General features: G+C 42.0%; 2 protein-coding genes across 2 annotated transcripts in view; both read left to right on the forward strand.

Annotated features, from left to right (window-relative positions):
- The window catches only part of LOC135712398 (tachykinin-like peptides receptor 99D), a 102784-nt gene that overhangs the window by 72900 nt on the left and 10167 nt on the right, over positions 1-19717 (forward strand). The window lies entirely within an intron of this gene.
- On the forward strand, positions 16837-18229 carry LOC135712401 (trichohyalin-like). The gene has a single exon (XM_065235388.1). The coding sequence runs from the start codon at positions 16874-16876 to the stop codon at positions 18227-18229; it is 1356 nt and encodes a 451-aa protein (XP_065091460.1). The 5' UTR covers positions 16837-16873.

The following is a 19717-nucleotide window of genomic DNA, read 5'->3' on the forward strand; positions in this document are numbered from 1 at the left end:
AAAAACGCTATTAAAACTAAAGGTATATGAATAAATCAATGATTTTAAATAATATGACAAAAATAAAGACAACCTTTTTATCAATCAATCAAATCATTTGTGGATATTGGTTGATTCAAAGCAATCATATGTAACATTTATTAAAATCAGCAGGACGTCAAATATCGAGGAAGTTTAGTGTTCATTAAAAAAACATCAATGGTAGTACTTCAAAAGGTTTTTCAGCTGCAAAAGAAGAAAAAGCATAACGAAAAATGTTTTATTTTATTTTGATGTTAGAAGGTGAAACATAATATTGTAATTCCCAGATATTTGAAAAATGATAATAAAGATTTTTGTTACATTGCTTATTCAGCATTATCCAAAAATTGAGCAGGATGGTTAATGTTATCTTGCGTATCTTAAAAACCATACTACAGTCATAATATGTGCACAACATCAGAGGGTTCTTTTGCCAGAAATGCATGAGCAATAATAACACTAGTTTACAAAACAACATAAGAAGTGTGAACTTTAGTGGTTGACCAACGTTTCTAATGAAAAATCCTACGCTGAATTCAATGCCGTGGTCAGAAAAAATTAAAGTAGAGTTATTTTTGAGATATACAAAAATTTTGATTTTTTGAATTTTGGACAAAAGTACGATTACTAAAATGTCAATATCTTTGGAACTAATGCACCAATTTTAAAACTTTTTTTGATGAAAGTGAAGCTAAATAAATTTGCTATCGTTCACTAGAATATTATGTCTTAATTAAAAATTTAATTTTGAAGTCATTTAAAAATTTACAGCATTTTTTTTTTGTTTTTCCTGCGAATTTTCCATAAAAATCTTGTTTTAATCAACATTTTTAATGGGATAAAAAGATTCAAAAAATCATTCTATAATTTATTCTTAAAGTCCATTAAAAACTGGAGAAAATGAGTCTTTAATGGATGAAATCGGTTGGAAATTGCCGAAGTTATGAAATTTTTTGTAAAATAATGGAAATTGAATGTTCCTAGATTGGCCGTTGTCCCGCTCCTAGGTTCATGCACCACTTCCAGTAAGCCTTTCTGCGGACGTGTACTCATACGGTACATTTCACTAACACTACCAGCTGTCACGAAAAATTAAATGGGATATTTTCAACAATATAATTTACGCTAGTGTTTGTGAGACCGCTCGGCGAGAACCTAACGCAACCAACTCAATTTGACAGCTTTCTTTCTTTAACATTGCTTAACGATGTATACGACAAAACGTGAATTCAAGTGTAAAAATGATCCTCAAAAGTTTTGTTACGCGTGTGGCAACTATATATTTACAAAATCGGTCAATTTCACTGCTTCGTTGCAAACTGCATACATGCTTTATTTTAAAATTGATCCTGGAGACTTTGACGAACCGTGGATTCCAAAAGTATTATGTAGTTCGTGCAAAACGTGCTTGGCTAGGTGGATGTCAGGCGCAAGGTAAATTGATTTTTTGAATAACTTTCATATAAACAATTTATGTACAGCATGGTAGAGCTTTGTTCTTTCCTGATCGACATTATCTTACTTCATCTATTTTTGGTAAGTGTTAATGTCTTACTTACTAACTCACTTATTTGTTATCTGTCAGTCGCTATTTGTCCTTTGACATGCCCACCATATGGCGTCGACCGTTTTGTCATGCAACGGATTGTTATTTCTGCTTGACAAAAGTTAAGCAACAAGGACGTCACAAAACAGTTGAGTATCCACAAGTGGCTTCTATGACAAAACCTGTTCCACATTCAAGTTCGGTCCCGTATCCTGTTTATCCAAAGCGGAAACGAGCGCCCTCTGTTGAATCGACCGTTACAAAAAGTGAGGAGGAATTCAAGGAGGAATGCGAGGAAGACTTCGAGGTGGAATTGGAAAGAAACCCAAAACTGTTTACACAATCCGAATTTAATGATTTGGGGCGAGATCTCGACTTATCGAAGGAGAAATCCGAATTGCTGGCATCACGCTTGAAAGAACACAACATGCTGAGCAAGGAGGTCAAAATTTCTTGTCACAGGAATCGTCACAAGAAATTTGACAAATATTATTCTACAAAGGACAAGGCATGTTTTTGCCATGACGTAAACGGCTTGTTTGAAGAGTTTGGTGAGCCATATGATCCAGCTGAATGGCGTTTATTCATCGATAGCAGCAAGTTGAGCTTGAAAGCCGTTTTACTGCATCAAGGGAATGAGAAACCTTCTATTCCATTAGCTCATGCCGTTAATATGAAGGAAACGTATGAATCAATGGCTCTATTGCTCAATTTGATAAATTACAATCAACACAATTGGAAAATTTGTTCCGATCTTAAAGTGGTTGCCATGTTGACTGGATTGCAACAGGGATACACAAAATATATGTGTTTTTGTGTAAATGGGACAGTCGAGCTCGTAAGGAACACTACATCCGAAAAGATTGGCCAAAACGGGATAATTTCACAATTGGTAAAGACAACGTTAAAAATGATCCTCTTGTGGTAAAAGAACGCATAATACTTCCACCACTACATATAAAACTTGGGCTATTCAAAAATTTCGTCAAAGCGTTGCAAAAAGAAGGGCCGGCATTCCAGTACTTGAAATCAGTATTTCCAAATTTATCTGACGCAAAGATAAAGGAAGGTGTATTTGTTGGCCCACAGATCAAAAAACTGCTCAATGATTCCGCATTCAATACAGTTTTGACACCAGATGAGGAAGAAGCGTGGAAATCGTTCCAGCGTGTTGTCACAACCTTTTTAGGAAATTTCAGAAGCCCAGATTATGAAGAAGCCGTTGATGAATTGCTCAAAAATTATGAGAAAATAGGTATAAATCAAAAATATTGTGTTTGTTGCATATAATTAATTTCAAATCCTTTTATTTCACTGAACACAGGTGTGAATATGTCTTTGAAGATACATTTCCTACATTCTCACATGGATTTTTTCCCGGAAAATCTTGGTGACGAGAGTGATGAGCACGGCGAACGTTTTCACCAACAAATGAAGATGATGGAACGTCGTTACCAAGGGTTTTGGGATGAAGCAATGATGGGTGACTATTGTTGGTTTCTGATTCGAGAAACAAGTTCAAAACATCGAAGACAAAGGCATTCGATTCTCAATAATTTTTAATAAAACCTAAATAAATTTCTTTTGTATCAACTCGGTTTTAAATCCTGATATGCCTTAATCAAATTGATATGTAGAGAAAAAAATCTCCCATGAAAACTTTACATGCGATTTGGATGCTTACAACGACACCTAGAAAAGGAACTCTAAAGCTGTTGTAGTTCAGCAACATTTTTTAATGTTTTACAAAAATGCTCATAACTTCGACAATTTCCAACCGATTTCATCCATTAAAGGCTCATTTTCTCCGGTTTTGAATGGACTTTAAGAATAAATTATGGAATGATTTTTTGAATCTTTTTATCCCATTGAAAATGTTGATTAAAACAAGATTTTTATGGAAAATTCGCAGGAAAAATTAAAAAAAAATGCTGTAAATTTTTAAATGACTTCAAAATTAAATTTTTAATTGAGACATAATATTCTAGCAAATTTATTAAGCTTCATTTTCATAAAAAATGATTTAAAATTGACGCACTAGTTCCAAAGATGTTGATATTTTAGTAATCGTACTTTTGTCCGAAATTCAAAAAATAAAAATTTTTGTATATCTAAAAAATGGCTCTACTTTAATTTTTTCTGACCACGGCATTGAATTTAGCGTAGGATTTTGCATTGGAAATGATCATCACCTTACCGAGTTCAAAAATGCTGTAAACTAGTGTAATTACCTATTCCCTCTCTACGCACCTAGTCTCGACCAACAGCAACACGACTTGTCATAAAGAAGTTGAAAATACTTTGTTATGACTTACGTAAAGTATCAATAATACTTTAATATACGTCATTTAATACATTTATATAACCTAAAAAGCGCAAGACGCGGAGTTTATACAACTAAATACTGGTCTTATAACATGTTTTGGAAACTTCATAAAAACCAGCAGCAAAAAAAAAACAATAACAAAAAAAACTTGTGCATGGGATTCGATCACTGGCCCTTGGCATGGTAGACTTATTACTTCCTAACTAGACCAACTCCGCTTGATGAGAGGTTTATTATAAGTATCTATCATGTTCTTGCCAATGACATGAACATTATATTCTCTTTCAACACGCTTTCGATCCGTGATAAAGATGTTTTGTTAGCAGCATATCTAATTGCCAGAGTGTTATTTAAAAGTATGTTCAACTCCTTATAAGACAACCTGCACATTTTCAGTTGTATTACTTTATAAGAGACAGTCCGGCTCAATGGCGCCGTCAATGTTTACGTCAATCTGGAAAGTTCAGAATCTCGTTATATGCGACAGTTAGAAGATACTGAGAGGTTAGCACATATCATCGGCAAGAGACGTGCGTGTGAGAAAATTTGCGAAAAAATCTAAGGGCACCGGTGGGATTCGAACCCACAATTCCCATTCAGTACACGGGTGCATTGCCAATTATACAACGGTGGACCTATGGTCTTCAGATGTATTTGGCTAATGACATATGAGTTTCGAATCCGTTTCCCTCCCTTAGTCTTTTTGCGCAAGCGTTCTCAATACACAACAATCGTCTATTACCGACGATATGTGCTTGTACCGCAACCACTCAGTATCGGTCGATGTGAACAAACACAATTCGTCTCTGTTCTACATCACACATGTTGGATACGGGATGTCCAATGCGGTATGAATAGAGCAATGAGCTGCTGGCCTCACCTCCGACCACCGGGCCATAGTGATGATATATCATCAAATTAATTTTCGATTTAGGTTAGCGACTGAAAGTCAATTTTTATTTGTTATATGCGACAGTTAGAAGATACTGAGAGGTTAGCACATATCATCGGCAAGAGACGTGCGTGTGAGAAAATTTGCGAAAAAATCTAAGGGCACCGGTGGGATTCGAACCCGAATGGGAATTGTGGGTTCGAATCCCACCGGTGCCCTTAGATTTTTTCGCAAATTTTCTCACACGCACGTGAGAATCGGCTGATCGGCTGTAAAAAATCGAAATTAAATGATAGACGAAATCCGAACGATCGTGGACTGCACAAAATAGTACTGAACAGAAATCAAAACGAATCGGACGAATCGAATGTATTCATTTCGAGAAATTTTTGGCACCGGTTTTGAAAATATGATTTCGAGATAATCGCGTTTGAAGTTTCAAGTTGGGTTTAGTCCAGTATAAGTGAATATTTTTGTACGTCGCATATCTTTCACAATTTTCATCGGATCAACTTGATTTTTCGAGGAAATATTCTTGACTTTATATACTTTCGATTAGGACAATAAAAAAAATCGATTTTTTTGAAAGTTTGCAGGTAGGCGTAACACCTTAAGCTGTTCATTTCCAGCACGAGCATTACGATTAGCTCTGACCCAGTAAGCCTGACAGAGATATTCCTCGTAATTAAAAATAATATATGAATGAAAAGGTTAACAATTCAACAGATATAGTAACTAAGTCTTGCACTATATTTACTGTCGTTAGACTTAGAAACCGAAATGACCCACTCGCGACAATCGATTTTACTCTCGTTATGTACGTTAAACATAGCGTCGCATCTAGTGCGCTATATTCGTTAAATTATGCGCGATAGTTCGCACTAGATGCGACGTTATCTTTAACGTACACCACGAAAGTAAAATCGATTGTCGCGAGTGGGTCTTGGGTGGGTGGGATTGAATGATATTGACAAGGGTTGTCAATAAAAAAAAGTCGATAATGTCTTTTCGTAAACGCCTGCTATGCGAATTTTCCATTGCAGACGTATACGAAAAGACGTTATAGAGTTATCGATTAACAACCCTTATATTGCACTCAATTCATGGTCAAAACAAAAGCCCTTATCACGGTGAAAACGAAGTGAAATCATAACTTGTCACTCACGGTGATGTGATTTCTTATTCAATTTGCCCAGGAATCACTTCAGCGTGGATGATCCCCGGTCCGGTCTAAGATTTTTTCGGGTTGAAAATTTTCTAGACTTCCCTGGGTATATCGAAAGATTCACACTTAGAAAAATTCATGTAAATTTAGGCGCTCTGAGAGTGACACATACGAGCGTCAATTTTGACATAAATTTGAGTCATAACAAACGCGAAATATAGCTCAATCAAACGTACCGTAAAACGGGGTATCTTTGATACTGCGGGTAACGTTGATAGTATAATGTAAAGATTACAATTTCTCGTTGCGCTTTTTCCAATTTAGAAAAATTGGTTCCATATTGTAGTTTAGGGTATTTCCGTTGATATTGTATATAGTTTTTTATATAATATGTGTTACATATTTTACAAACATATAAAAAACAATTTTCGTGTTTTTCGCCTGTTTGAAAAAGCACTCAAACCATCACTTATGAAATGTATTTCCGATATAGCCATCACAAATTCAATTCGTATTCTTATTGCTTATGATGTTTTCTGATGATTTACTCATTCAAAGTTTCATATTCAAAGAACTAAATTGTTTGAGTTTCAACCATATTTTTCTACATTCATCGGGCAAAGTAACCCCAAATCAAAAAACTGAATTTCGGTCACAAAACTTAAAAATATAGTAAAAATGCTTTAATTTCCTTTAAACATATTACTAACGAACTGACTTTTTGATCCTCAGTACCCAACAAACAATCGTCAATTGAAGAAACGACTTTTTGGCCATTTTATTCAACTGCATGCTTAATAGTACTTGTACTATTTTTAATAATAACTTCTGTTCAGGCTTTGTTCACACAAATCTGGAGAATTTATTCAACAACAACATTGAACTACTTAGTTTTGTATAAGGTATATCGATAAGCTTTTATTCGACTCATATGAGTTGTAACAGAGTTTATACGATAAAATTTTTGATTATTCAGCGTTTATTAGACATCACTGCTTTCTTATAACAGTGATGCTCTGTATACGCTTGATTCTCATGTGAAGTAACGTTTAATTAGACATTATTATACATTTATTAAATGATTATTCAACTGTGGGAAAATTAACCCGAAAATAAGAGAGACGGGGACAGGGAAGGGTGTGTTTCTTAAGTATTTGTATTCATTATTTCTGACGTGGCTCGCACCACATAGATATTAGAAAATTGGTTAAAACTTATACATGTCGTCGTTGCATGGGATTCGAAACATGTACCTTTCGATCACCAGCCGCTTGCCTTGTCATCTGAGCTATCCTAGAATTCAGCATATGGGCAACTCAATAATCAATAAAAGCTCGCTTGAAAGTAAATACCTATCAGCACTCCCGATCGCAACTCTAGCTCCTTCAAGGCCCTGTGGGAATGATTAATTCATTCATCGTTGTTTTTAATGAGACCAATGTTGCCTCTTCACCCCTCCAAGTCGAAAGAAAGGATGCTCGGTTATATGTTAAACTAGATCAATGCATTCATTGTCGTGAGTCATGTGATCGATGATTACTATTTAAATTAATTAGACGTAGAACACAAATAAAAAAAGGGTTGAGCTTGGGATTGAACCCACGACCTTCTAATTGGAAAGCGGAAAAGGTAACCACTGCTCTACTGATTCCGCCGTGTTGTTAGAATGAATCAGTGTTGTTGATTACGCTACGTCGAATAGCCCGTCGGACCCCATGCGCCCCGATGGTAACGGTGCTGAACATCCCACGTCAACAGCGACCCGGACGAATATAAAGCTAGTGAAAAAACTACCAAAACAAACACCAGATGTTGGGTGGTAGTTGAGCAAATTTGTAAAGATTCCGTTCCGAGTTCCGGTTTATTGGTAAATTACAAAATTCCTATCGAAATTTCAGCATATTAAACCGGAACTCGGAACGGAATCTTTACAAATTTGCTCAACTACCACCCAACATCTTACAAAATTCTTTAAGAACATCGAGGATGTCACGCAAAACATCAACCCTTTCCATGTCAGAATTGAGTTCTGCCATGGGTGCTGTCAGCCAACTTTTTGCTACTGGCACGATCGGTGGTGCAGCAGATAAGGAAATTTCGGCAACCGATGCAGATGTAGTTACCAAAACCAAAAGCCTCACAATCGTGACCAACGCGGAACGCGAAGCGAAGGGCTCAACGGTAACAGGCGCAAGGCGCAATGCAGCTGCGGTAAAAGGAGTTCCTCCCCTTCCTAGTTCTCAGGTAAATTTTGACGTTGCCAATCTTAAAAAGGCTCAAACCAAGGGAGCCAAACCCAAAATGCATACTGGGACTCATGTCGTAGACATTCCCGTCCGGTCGATGAACGCTGTCGTTTACGCGAAACCCAACGCGCGTTATGATCCGAACCTAAACGTTCGGGTTACTCGGTTCAGTCATTGTGAAGTGTGCAATGAACGTGACAATAGTAGAATGGTGCAGTGTGATGGTTGCGATAAGTGGTATCATTTTTCTTGTGTAGAAGTAAGTCGCGACATAGCGAATTATTCCTGGATGTGCCCACAGTGTCATCCACACATGTATTTCAATGCAAGTAATCTAGTGCAGCAGAGACCAATACTCCACCAGATTCATCCGGTAGATCCACCCCCCAACGTTATGAGATCAACGAAGTCCATCGGAAAGGCAAGCAGTAATCGCAGCAAACAACGCAAGGTTGATCGACTGTTGCAGAAGCTGGAAGAGCAGAAGCAGTTGGAGCAAAGGTTCCTGGACGAGAAATATCGAATCATTGACGAAGAAGATGACGACGACGATGGAACTGTGGTGAGTGATGATGACGTTGGATCCGAGGAGATTTCGAAAGTTCGAGGATGGTTGAGAGATACGGAAAAATGTGGTGAAGATTATGATTCCGGCCTTGTTGAAGAAGATATGTACGATGATCAACCGCAACGTGTCGTTCAACAGGCACCGATAGGAGAGCAGGCAGAACCACGATCAACTCTACAGGGTTTTGTTCCTAATCAACGGTCGACACCTCGAGAGCCAGTTCAAGTCGATTCAAGATCGAGAAGCCGTATACAGGAGCCTCCAGTGACAGCAGACCTGTTCCGTCGTCCACCGGCACATTATCCAGTGGATCCATTCCGCAAGCCGCTGCCAGCTGTTATTTCAGATAATCAGCACCGCCAGCCACCAGCACCGATTCCAGAACTTCATATACGACCACCTCCACCGCCTGCTTTCGAAAACCAATTCTATCAACCTCAAATTCATCGATCAACGACAGCTTTAGAAGGAAACCAGGCTCAACAACCGCAAGCTCATTGGAAAGCTACTCATAACTACCGACCACAGGATTCACGACAGTTTTCAGCTTCAGGAGTTCAGTTCCATCCATCATTGCAAGCCTCTCAGGCAGCTCCAGTTCCAAGAGTCCAGGGCTCACGGCAGATACCCACAGCTGCAAATGGTCAGTTCTGGTCAGAACCTACCTTCGTGCCGGAAAACCAGTATACACAAACTTCAGCATCGAGGAGTCGAATACTGCAAGGAGATACACCATTCCAAAACTCCCACTACCCGGAGCCAGACCCTCGTGATGTCGAAGCGAACGTGTGCATCCTAAGCCGTAATCAGGTGGTTGCACGTCAGGCCGTATCTAAGGATTTACCAGAGTTTTACGGAAATCCTGAAGATTGGCCTCTGTTCTTCTCAATGTACGCTTCTTCTACGCAAATGTGCGGCTTCTCTAACGAAGAAAACATGCTTCGACTTCGGAAATGTCTGAAGGGAAAGGCTTTAGAGGCCGTTCGATGCCGACTACTCCATCCATCCAACGTTAGCAGTGTAATTTCTACGTTGAAAATGCTATACGGTAGACCAGAAGAAATCGTTCAGGCATCCATTAGAAAGATTCGGTCGTTACCATCGCCACAAGTGGAGAAACTTGACACATTGGTCAACTTCGCATTGACAGTTGAAAACTTGGTAGCTACGATAGAGGCATGCGGAGTCGAGGATTTCATCTACAATGCGGCTTTGAAAGTTGAACTGGTGAAACGCCTTCCCCCCGGGTTGAAGCTGGATTGGGCAAAATATTCTAGGAATAACCCAGCACCAAACCTATTACACTTCAGTCAGTGGCTGTATTCAATAGCGGAAGATGCTAGTGCAGTTATGCCAATTGCATCTAACACGCAAAGAAGTCGTGGAACAAAGAATGACGGATTTATAAACGTTCACTCTGACGCAGAACCAGAACGATCCCGATCAATGCCAGCAAAGACACGCGCTGTCCAAGGATCATCTTTGGTGCCAATCACAGAATGCGCCACATGCAAAGGTAGCTGTACCACAGTTGCCAAGTGCAAACGATTTGCCGAACTAAGTCTAGATGCTAAATGGGCAGTTGTACGGGAGGCAAAGCTATGCCGTAAATGCCTGCGGAAGCACAATGGTTCATGCAGGCAGCAGAAACCTTGCGGAATTAAAGGATGCACTTTTTTGCACCATCCGTTGTTGCACAACGAAAAGCAGGAGGCACCAGCTACTGGAAGCTGCAACGTCCATCAAGCTCAAACCAGCGAAGTGCTGTTTAGAATTGTTCCCGTGTTGCTCCATGGTCCATCGAAGGTTGTCCGGACGTACGCGTTCATAGACGACGGTTCTGAGCTGACGCTGATGGAGGATAGCCTAGCAGAGGAGCTAGGCGTGAAAGGACCTCGATCGCCGCTGTGCTTAAAATGGACAGGTGGTACCAAAAGAGTGGAGAACGCATCCCAGAAAGTAGAGGTGCAAATATCAGCTATCGGAAATACTTCGAAGCCGCACAGGATGTCTAACGTACATACGATTCAGAACCTACAACTGCGGCCGCAGACATTAGTGTACTCAGAATTGCTGCAACGGTTTCAACACCTCGGCGGACTACCTGTCGAATCCTACAGCAACATCTGTCCTCGAATCCTGATTGGTCTTGACCATACATCGCTTGGGCATGCTATGAAAAGTCGAGAAGGAAAGCCTTACGAACCTATCGCAGTCAAAACACGGTTGGGATGGATAGTTTACGGGAGTTGTTCACGAACACAGCAACAGCCAAGCTACGTGAATGTCCACACGATTAAAGTGTGTGAATGCAACCTCGAGTCTGACGAAAACCTGCACGCTGCTATGAAGAACTACTTCACGTTGGATAGTCTTGGCGTTGTCAAACCAGAAAAAGTTCTGCGATCAACGGAGGATCAACGTGCCATGGAGATGCTTGAGAAGCTGACAATCCCAAAAGAAGGGCGGTACGAATCGGGTCTCCTTTGGAAGTACGATAATGTTCGCTTTCCATGCAGTAAAGGAATGGCTTTTAGAAGGTGGCAATGCTTAGACCGACGTATGCAGCGGGATAAGGAGTTTTCGGAAACTGTGATGGTGAAGATGAGCGAATATGTGGCTAAAGGATACGTTCGAAAGCTAACGGAGGACGAACTCAACGAACATCGGTCTCAGGAATGGTACCTGCCCGTATTTCCTGTTGTGAACCCCAACAAACCGAGTAAGGTGCGGCTAGTATGGGACGCAGCTGCTCCCGCGTATGGCGTTTCTCTCAATTCGCTGTTACTCAAAGGCCCTGACCTCTTGACTTCACTACTTGCAGTTCTTGTCCAATTTCGAGAGTTCCGGATCGCAATTTGCGGGGACATCCGGGAGATGTATCTACAGGTTTTACTGAAGCAAGATGTTCGACTGTGCTTCTTCTGGAAAGACAATCAAGTCAATGCGGATCCGAGTGTGTACATCATGACGGTGTTACCGTTTGGAGTATCTTGCGCTCCAAGCATTGCGCAATATGTAAAAAATACAAACGCTCAGCGATTCGAGAAAGATCATCCGACAGCCGTTCGAGCCATCGTTGATCAGCATTACGTCGATGACATGCTCGCAAGTGTCGAAAGTGAACAAGAAGCTATAGACCTTGCACGGAATGTTAAGAAGATTCATGCGGAAGCCGGATTTGAAATGAGAAGTTGGATTTCGAACAGCCCGGCTGTTCTGGAGGCGTTACACGAGCGAACGACGGAAGAGAAGGACCTTAATATGGGAGAAGGATTGACAACCGAGAAAGTACTCGGAATGTGGTGGAACACGGCCACTGACTGCTTCACCTTCAAAATCTCTCCACGATATGATCCTGAGCTTATGTCGGGACATCGAAAACCAACGAAGCGTGAAGTGCTCAGAACGTTAATGATGATCTTCGACCCTTTAGGGCTCATTGGTCACTTCTTGATGTTCCTGAAGGTGGTACTGCAAGAAATTTGGAGAACGTCTGTCGGTTGGGATGACCCCATCGAAGAAGCACAATTCGAGTTGTGGATACAATGGCTGAAGGTCCTTCCTGAAGTGGCGAAAGTGGAAATCCCGCGGTGCTACAGGACGACCACATCTGCTGGATACACCAACGAAGTACAGATGCATACCTTCGTCGACGCTAGTGAGAAGGGCTTCGCCGTAGTGGTCTATCTGCGATATAAGGAGGGACTCACCATCGAAACAGCGTTGGTTGGATCGAAGACTCGTGTGGCACCAATCAAATTTCTGTCAATTCCCCGTTCGGAGCTTCAAGCTAGTGTAATCGGAGTCAGATTGGCGAACAGCATAGAGCAGTCCCTGTCCATCAAGGTGAACAGGCGCTTCTTTTGGACCGATTCAAGTGACGTCATCAGCTGGCTCAAATCTGATCATCGTAGGTATAGTCAGTTTGTCGCTTTCCGAGTGAGTGAGATACTAGAAGCTTCGGAGGTCAGCGAATGGCAGTGGATCCAGACAATGAAGAACGTTGCGGATGATGGAACTAAGTGGAAACGGGCGCCAGACATGAGTAGAACTAGTCGATGGTTTAACGGGCCGGAATTTCTCAAGACCCCTGAGGGAGAATGGCCTATGAAACTACACATCGATAGCACCACCATGGAAGAACTGCGTCCCCATTTACTCGTTCATGTTAAACAACCGGAGCCAATCATCGATCCTCAAAACTACTCTAAATGGACTCCACTTCTACGTCGGACCGCATACGTGTTTCGATTCATCAGAAACGTGAGTACAACCAAACCAGAAGAAAGAACCGCTGGACCACTGACGAATTCAGAGCTGACCATGGCTGAAAACTATCTGTTCCGGTGTGCTCAATGTAGTGCTTACGCAGATGAGATAGCGATGCTTTTGGATATACGAGCGTCCAAACACTCCACGAAGACTATACCCAGAAGCAGTCCAATATATCACCTTTGTCCGTTTTTAGATGAACATGATGTACTCCGTGTTCGTGGTAGGACCAGCGCTTGTCCATTTGTTCAGCAGGATACGGTGAATCCAATCATCCTTCCACGAGATCATCAGATTGCACATCTCATCATATCGCATTACCACAGCAAGTATCATCATCAGAACCACAACACAGTGATCAACGAGTTGCGGCAGCGATACAGCATCCCTCGTCTAAAGGCTGCCTACAACAGTATTCGTCGATGCTGTCAGCAATGCAAGCACGACCGTGCTCAACCACAACCACCGGTCATGAGTGACTTGCCACTGCCTCGTCTGGCTGCCTACGCTCGTCCGTTTACTTATATGGGGGTGGACTACTTTGGTCCATTTATGATCATCCTTGGACGCCGTCTCGAGAAGCGTTGGGTACTTCTCGCCACTTGTCTTACCACTCGCGCCATCCACTTGCAAATCGTTCACACTATGACTACCGATTCATGTATTATGGCATTAAGAAACGTCATGGCTAGGAGAGGTGTACCAGCAGTCATATATAGTGACAGAGGTACAAACTTCCAGGGGGCAAGTAAAGAACTCGAAGAAGCTATGGCGAATTTAGATCGAGAGCGGCTTGCAGCGGAGTTCACCTCCTCACATACTTCCTGGAACTTTCTTCCTCCCGCCTCACCACACATGGGTGGAGCATGGGAGCGACTCATACGAACTGTCAAACAAAACCTTGGGAAGCTGAAAGCCAACAGAACGTTATCCCATGAAGTCCTCGAAAACATGCTACTGGAGGTTGAGAATATTGTCAACTCTCGCCCATTAACCAGTATTCCTCTCGACGATGACCAGTCACCAGTGCTAACTCCCAACCACTTTTTACTGGGATCAAGCAACGGGTTGAGACCTTGGGTACCGTTCGACGACAGCTCAGAAGTACTCAAAAATTGCTGGGAACTTTCTCAAGCCTTGGCCAACCAATTTTGGAAACAGTGGCTCCGAGACTATCTTCCTTCCATCACTCGTCGGACGAAATGGTATACGGAGGTGAAGCCCATCAAAATCAACGACATCGTTGTCATCGTGGACCCGAAACTTCCTCGGAACACCTGGCCTAAAGGCCGAGTTATTGGGATCAAGCAAGGTTCGGATGGACAGGTGCGAAGCGCTACTGTGCAGACTTCCGGAGGTATCTACGAGCGCCCAACTGTGAAGCTTGCCGTGCTCGACGTAGGCGTTGGAAGCAATGCACATCAGGATGACCAGAAGCGCATTACGGGGGGAGTGTTGATTACGCTACGTCGAATAGCCCGTCGGACCCCATGCGCCCCGATGGTAACGGTGCTGAACATCCCACGTCAACAGCGACCCGGACGAATATAAAGCTAGTGAAGAAACTACCAAAACAAACACCAAGGGAACAATAGACGTAAAAGAGAAAAGGTGGACTGAGTGAAAAATTACTAGACGTGAAGAACGGCGTGCTAAAATTTATCCTGCTATTTACACATTATTAAACTATCTTAATATTAAACCTTCTTATAGTTGAACTTATCTACTTACGAGCGATCGGCTTATATAGAAATTCATTAGGTACTAGTTGTAAAAGTGAATTCTTAACGATAAAAGTAAATCATGGATTCTAACCTAAAAACTATTATTACAGCTAAACGGTTTTGCTAGATAAATTTGGTGAACTATTTTAAACTTAGTGACCTAAAAAGGTGAGAAGAACTGAACTATGTGCACCTCATAAACCTAATCGATCATTCTTACATCTAGCCAAATTATCTACTACAAAGATTAGATGTACGGCACTGTACCAACGAACAGGTTATCAAGTTTGAGTGGTAGTGAACACTAAAGTAAGAAATTAAAATCTATCATAAACATAGTCTTAAAACTAATATGCTGAAATTTCGATAGGAATTTTGTAATTTACCAATAAACAGGAACTCGGAACGGAATCTTTACAAATTTGCTCAACTACCACCCAACAAGTGTTGTCGAATAATGAATCTAATACGTCGTTTATAAAGCATTTACAAATCATGCGATAACAACATGGACGCATAGTGGTATAAGAGCTATTATGCTGACTGTATTCACCTTTATTCAGCAATATTGTAAAGCAATGCAATGAAATCTAATAATGAAGCTGGAGAACATTTGTTAGACGTCAAATAAAGCATGTTATTAAATCAATTGAAAACAGTCGAATTAAAGTGTCAATGTATGTACAAATTACACTTATTCAGTTTGTTATTAGATCAAACTTCTGGCGTTGAATTGGAAAGACAATTAACACTTTTACAGCTTTTAATAAGTAAATTAATCAGATTAGAGGAAACAGTGGAATAAATGTGCATCTATCGATCTCAATGAGTTTTTTCAGCACATAATTCAACAACTCGTTTTATTCAGCATTGTACACTGTTAGACAGCATTTATTCAATATATATGCTTATTTGTGACTCTGAATTGTTTGTTGGGTGGTATAAGAGCTATTTTGCTGACTGTATTCACCTTTATACAGCAATATTGTAAAGCAATGCAATGAAATCTAATAATGGAGCTAGAAAACATTTATAAGACGTTTAATAAAGCATTTTATTAAATCAATTGAAAACAGTGGAATTAAAGCGACAATGTGTGTGCAAATTACACTTATTAAGTTTGTTATAAGATCAAACTTCTGGTTCTGAATCAGGAAGACAGTCAACGCTTAGAAAGCTTTTAATACGTAAATTAATCATATCAGAGCAAACGGCAGAATAAAGGCGCCTCTATCGATCTCAATGAGCTTTTTTCAGCACATAATTCGACATCCTGTTTTATTCAGCATTGTACACTGTTATACAGCATTTATTCATTGTGTATGCTTATTTGTGACTTTGAATTGTTTGTTGGGTACTTGTTTTAAAAATATAAAATTTGGAAAACATTCATTGCTGTAAAAATTACACTTAGAAAAAATCATGTAAATTTAGGTGCTCTGAGAGTGACATATACGAGCGTCAATTTTGACATAAATTTGAGTCATAACTGACGCGAAATATAGCTCAATCAACTACTTTACATCGAGCAACGAACTTTTCAGTCTCGGAGCACTTAATATTACATGACATGTTTGCTTACATTCAATATTTTGTGTCAAAGATGGATTCCGTAACGTGTAAAATTAGTTATTTCTAAGTGTGTTTGTACCGCATTCCTCACTCCGTAAAAACACATTCTGTTGGTACTGCTACGAGCCATCCGCAGTCCCCTTGAACTCGTAACGGACGGACGAGCGAGGAATCTGGTAGCCCTACCGCTGCTTGTCATCGCTACAGCCGTCAGCGCAACTGTCATTCGTCGAAGATTACATGAAATCAAAAGGTGACGATATTTTGTGAAACGTGGATCTCAATTGCATTGTATTCGATAAAACTATTATATTTTCTTGCCTAAAACTATTAAAATTTGCTTAAACACTAAACGTAAGTTTAATATAGATATTGCTACTTAAAATCTACTTAAAATAATAAATATTTGCAGCTTAAAGCGAGTGAAATCTACGCTAAAAAGGAGTGTTTTTTATTCTAACCTTAGTTGCATCGGCAACATTCTTTAAGGTTTACGGAATATAGTGAATTTCGGTGGTTTTCAAACGATCCGGCCAAGATGCCGAAGACGAAGGCTTCCGCTCCAGCAGTGCGATGTGGCCTGTGTGAAGATCCGGAGGACGAAAGTATGGTCGCATGCGATTTATGCGATATGTGGTATCACTACAAGTGTGTGCATGTAGGAGATTCAGTAGCGGATCGTTCTTGGACCTGTCCAGGTTGCAGTAAAGAACTGCTTGCGGCCAGTACACCGGTTGGTCGACAAAAGAATTCCGTTTCCTCACGTCGTTCGTCGATCACGGTAAGCACCAGTGCATCAGCCCGTGCAGCAAGAGCCGCTTTGGAATTGCAGCAGTTGGAGGATCGGAAGCGATTGGAGTTGCAGCGGGTTCTCGAGGAGGAAGAGCGTCGAATGCAAGAGGCGGAATTGGAGAAAGCCCGCATCGAGCAGGAGAAGCTGCAACGTGAGATGGAGGCGCAACTCGAACGCCGTCGTTTGGACGAAGAACGTCATCAGCAAGAACAAGAAAGGCTGCAGCGCAAAAGGGAGGCAGAACTGGAGCGAAAGCGGCTGGAAAACGAACGTCGGCAGCAGGAGCAGGAGCAAGCACTAGCGAAGAAGAAACTGGACGATGAGAAATCCCGTTCTGAATTGCTCCGGAAGCTGGAGGAGAAGTATCTCGCCGAAAAGTATCGGATTTTGAACGCCCAACTGGAAGGATCAGTCCGTAGATGTAGCTCAATGAGCAGCATTAGTTTCGATCAATCGTCTGATGGAGCAAAAGCCCTTCCAGATCACCAGCAGAGGAACCAAGAAGATCGTCGAAAAATCGATCGTGCGCAGAATGCCAAAAACGCAGAACGGGAATGCCTGTATAGGATGTGGATTGAAGAGGAGAAACGCCGTGAAGAGTTCCGGGAGAAGTTGGAGCAGATGGGTTTTGCTGAAAAACACAAAACATTGTACGCACCTCGCGCGCAAAGGGTAAAAGACTGGGTGGACAACCTCGAAAAGGAAAACTCCAACCCACTGGAGGTACTTCCAGTTCCCCTACCGATGGAAAAATCCGGTAAGGAACGGTACACCGGGACGAAACCAAAAGCGAGCAACAAAGTGAATGAAGATCCTGTTCCTGACAGAACCTCCAAGGACCGAGGACAGCGTCCGCATATCCGGGATGACGGGCCAGGGCCCTCTGACCATCGTGACCAGAGACAGCCTGATATTCCACGCAACAGGCCACCGGGTCTACGCAGGATTCCCGAAGAAAATCATCCAAATCCAGGTTCCAATGCCCCTAGGGAAGGAACACGCCCAGACCAATTACGGGCACCTACGCAACCCAATCGCGGAGCATTCGGCCTGACGAACTCACAACTGGCAGCTCGCGGAGGACTGGCCAGTTTTCATTAGCAACTATGAAAACTCTACTGCAGAATGCGGGTATTCCAACGCAGAAAATCTTATCCGCCTACAGCGCTGCTTGAAAGGCGATGCACTAGAAGCAGTACGGAGTCGGCTTCTACTTCCTGCTGCGGTCCCGCGTGTAATTGACACCCTGCGAATGCTCTTTGGCAGGCCAGAGGTGCTGATCAACTCGCTATTGGCCAAGATCCGAAATACGCAATCCCCGAAGGAAGGAAGGTTCGACACACTTATCGCTTATGGGATGGCGGTGCAGAACTATTGCGATCACCTAGTTGCAGCGAATCTTGAAGCACATTTGGGCAATCCATCGTTGCTGCATGAGCTTGTCGAGAAGCTTCCGTCGGAGATCAAGCTCAAGTGGGTGGACTTCAAGGATCCTGTACCGGTAGTTAGTCTGGACACCTTCGGGCAGTTTATGGCGGATATAGTACGGAAAGCAAGCGAGGTAACAACGTATCGACCAGCGACTTTGGCAAAGGCACCGAAAGATGAAACGAAGAAAAGCGGGATTGCACAGGCTCGAGGATTCGTCAATCACCACAGCGATACTCGGGCGTCAGGTGATGACCAGTTGAAGCAAACACCATCGGAAAAGGTATGTCCGATCTGCAGCAAAGTAGGCCATGGAGTGGATAGTTGCGGTAAGTTCAAAGCATTGAATTCTGATGAACGTTGGAAGATGGTGCGGCAGCACAATTTGTGCAGATCCTGTATGAGGAATCACCTTCCTTATCCCTATCGGCGACCCAAGGATTGTACGATCGACGGGTGTCGACAACGTCACCATCCCTTGCTCCACTCTTTCCCTACACAGTCGAAATTAGCAGCTAGCTCACAGAATTTCCACTCCGTCAGTCAGACCGTAATATATCGCATTCTCCCTGTTACGGTGCATGGTGCTTCTGGTTTCATTAACACATTTGCGTTACTCGACGAGGCTTCCGAGGTAACGATGATCGAGAAGAGTTTGGCTGACGAACTGGGTCTCAAGGGTTCACCAGATCCATTGCACCTTCGCTGGACCGGAAATGTGTTCCGAGTAGAGGAACAGTATTGCGTGGTGAAGCTGGAGATTTCCGGAAAGCAAAAGAAACGACGTTTCAACGTGGTCAACGCACGTACTGTAGAAGAGTTAGAACTTCCTGTTCAGTCGATCAACCCGGATGAACTAATCAATAACTTTCCGTACCTCAAAGGTTTGAATATTGATGGATACGATGAAGCTCGTCCGCAGCCACTGAGCGGCCTGGAAAACCTCTACTTGTCCACTCCGCTGAAGATTCGTGAAGGAGCACGGGGTCAACCAATCGCCACTAAGACAAGATTAGGGTGGTGCGTCTACGGAGGAGCATCTACCATACCAGACGATTTCCGAGGAGTTTTCCACGTCAGCCGTATGACTGAAGATCGTCAGTTGCATGACTTGGTAAAGCAGTACTTCCTGACGGACAGTCTCGGTGTCACTCCATTGAC

This window comes from Ochlerotatus camptorhynchus, unplaced genomic scaffold (assembly GCF_037179485.1).
Source record: "Ochlerotatus camptorhynchus isolate MF236.1 unplaced genomic scaffold, CSIRO-AGI_Acam_v1.1 ptg000477l, whole genome shotgun sequence".
Taxonomy (NCBI): domain Eukaryota; kingdom Metazoa; phylum Arthropoda; class Insecta; order Diptera; family Culicidae; genus Ochlerotatus; species Ochlerotatus camptorhynchus.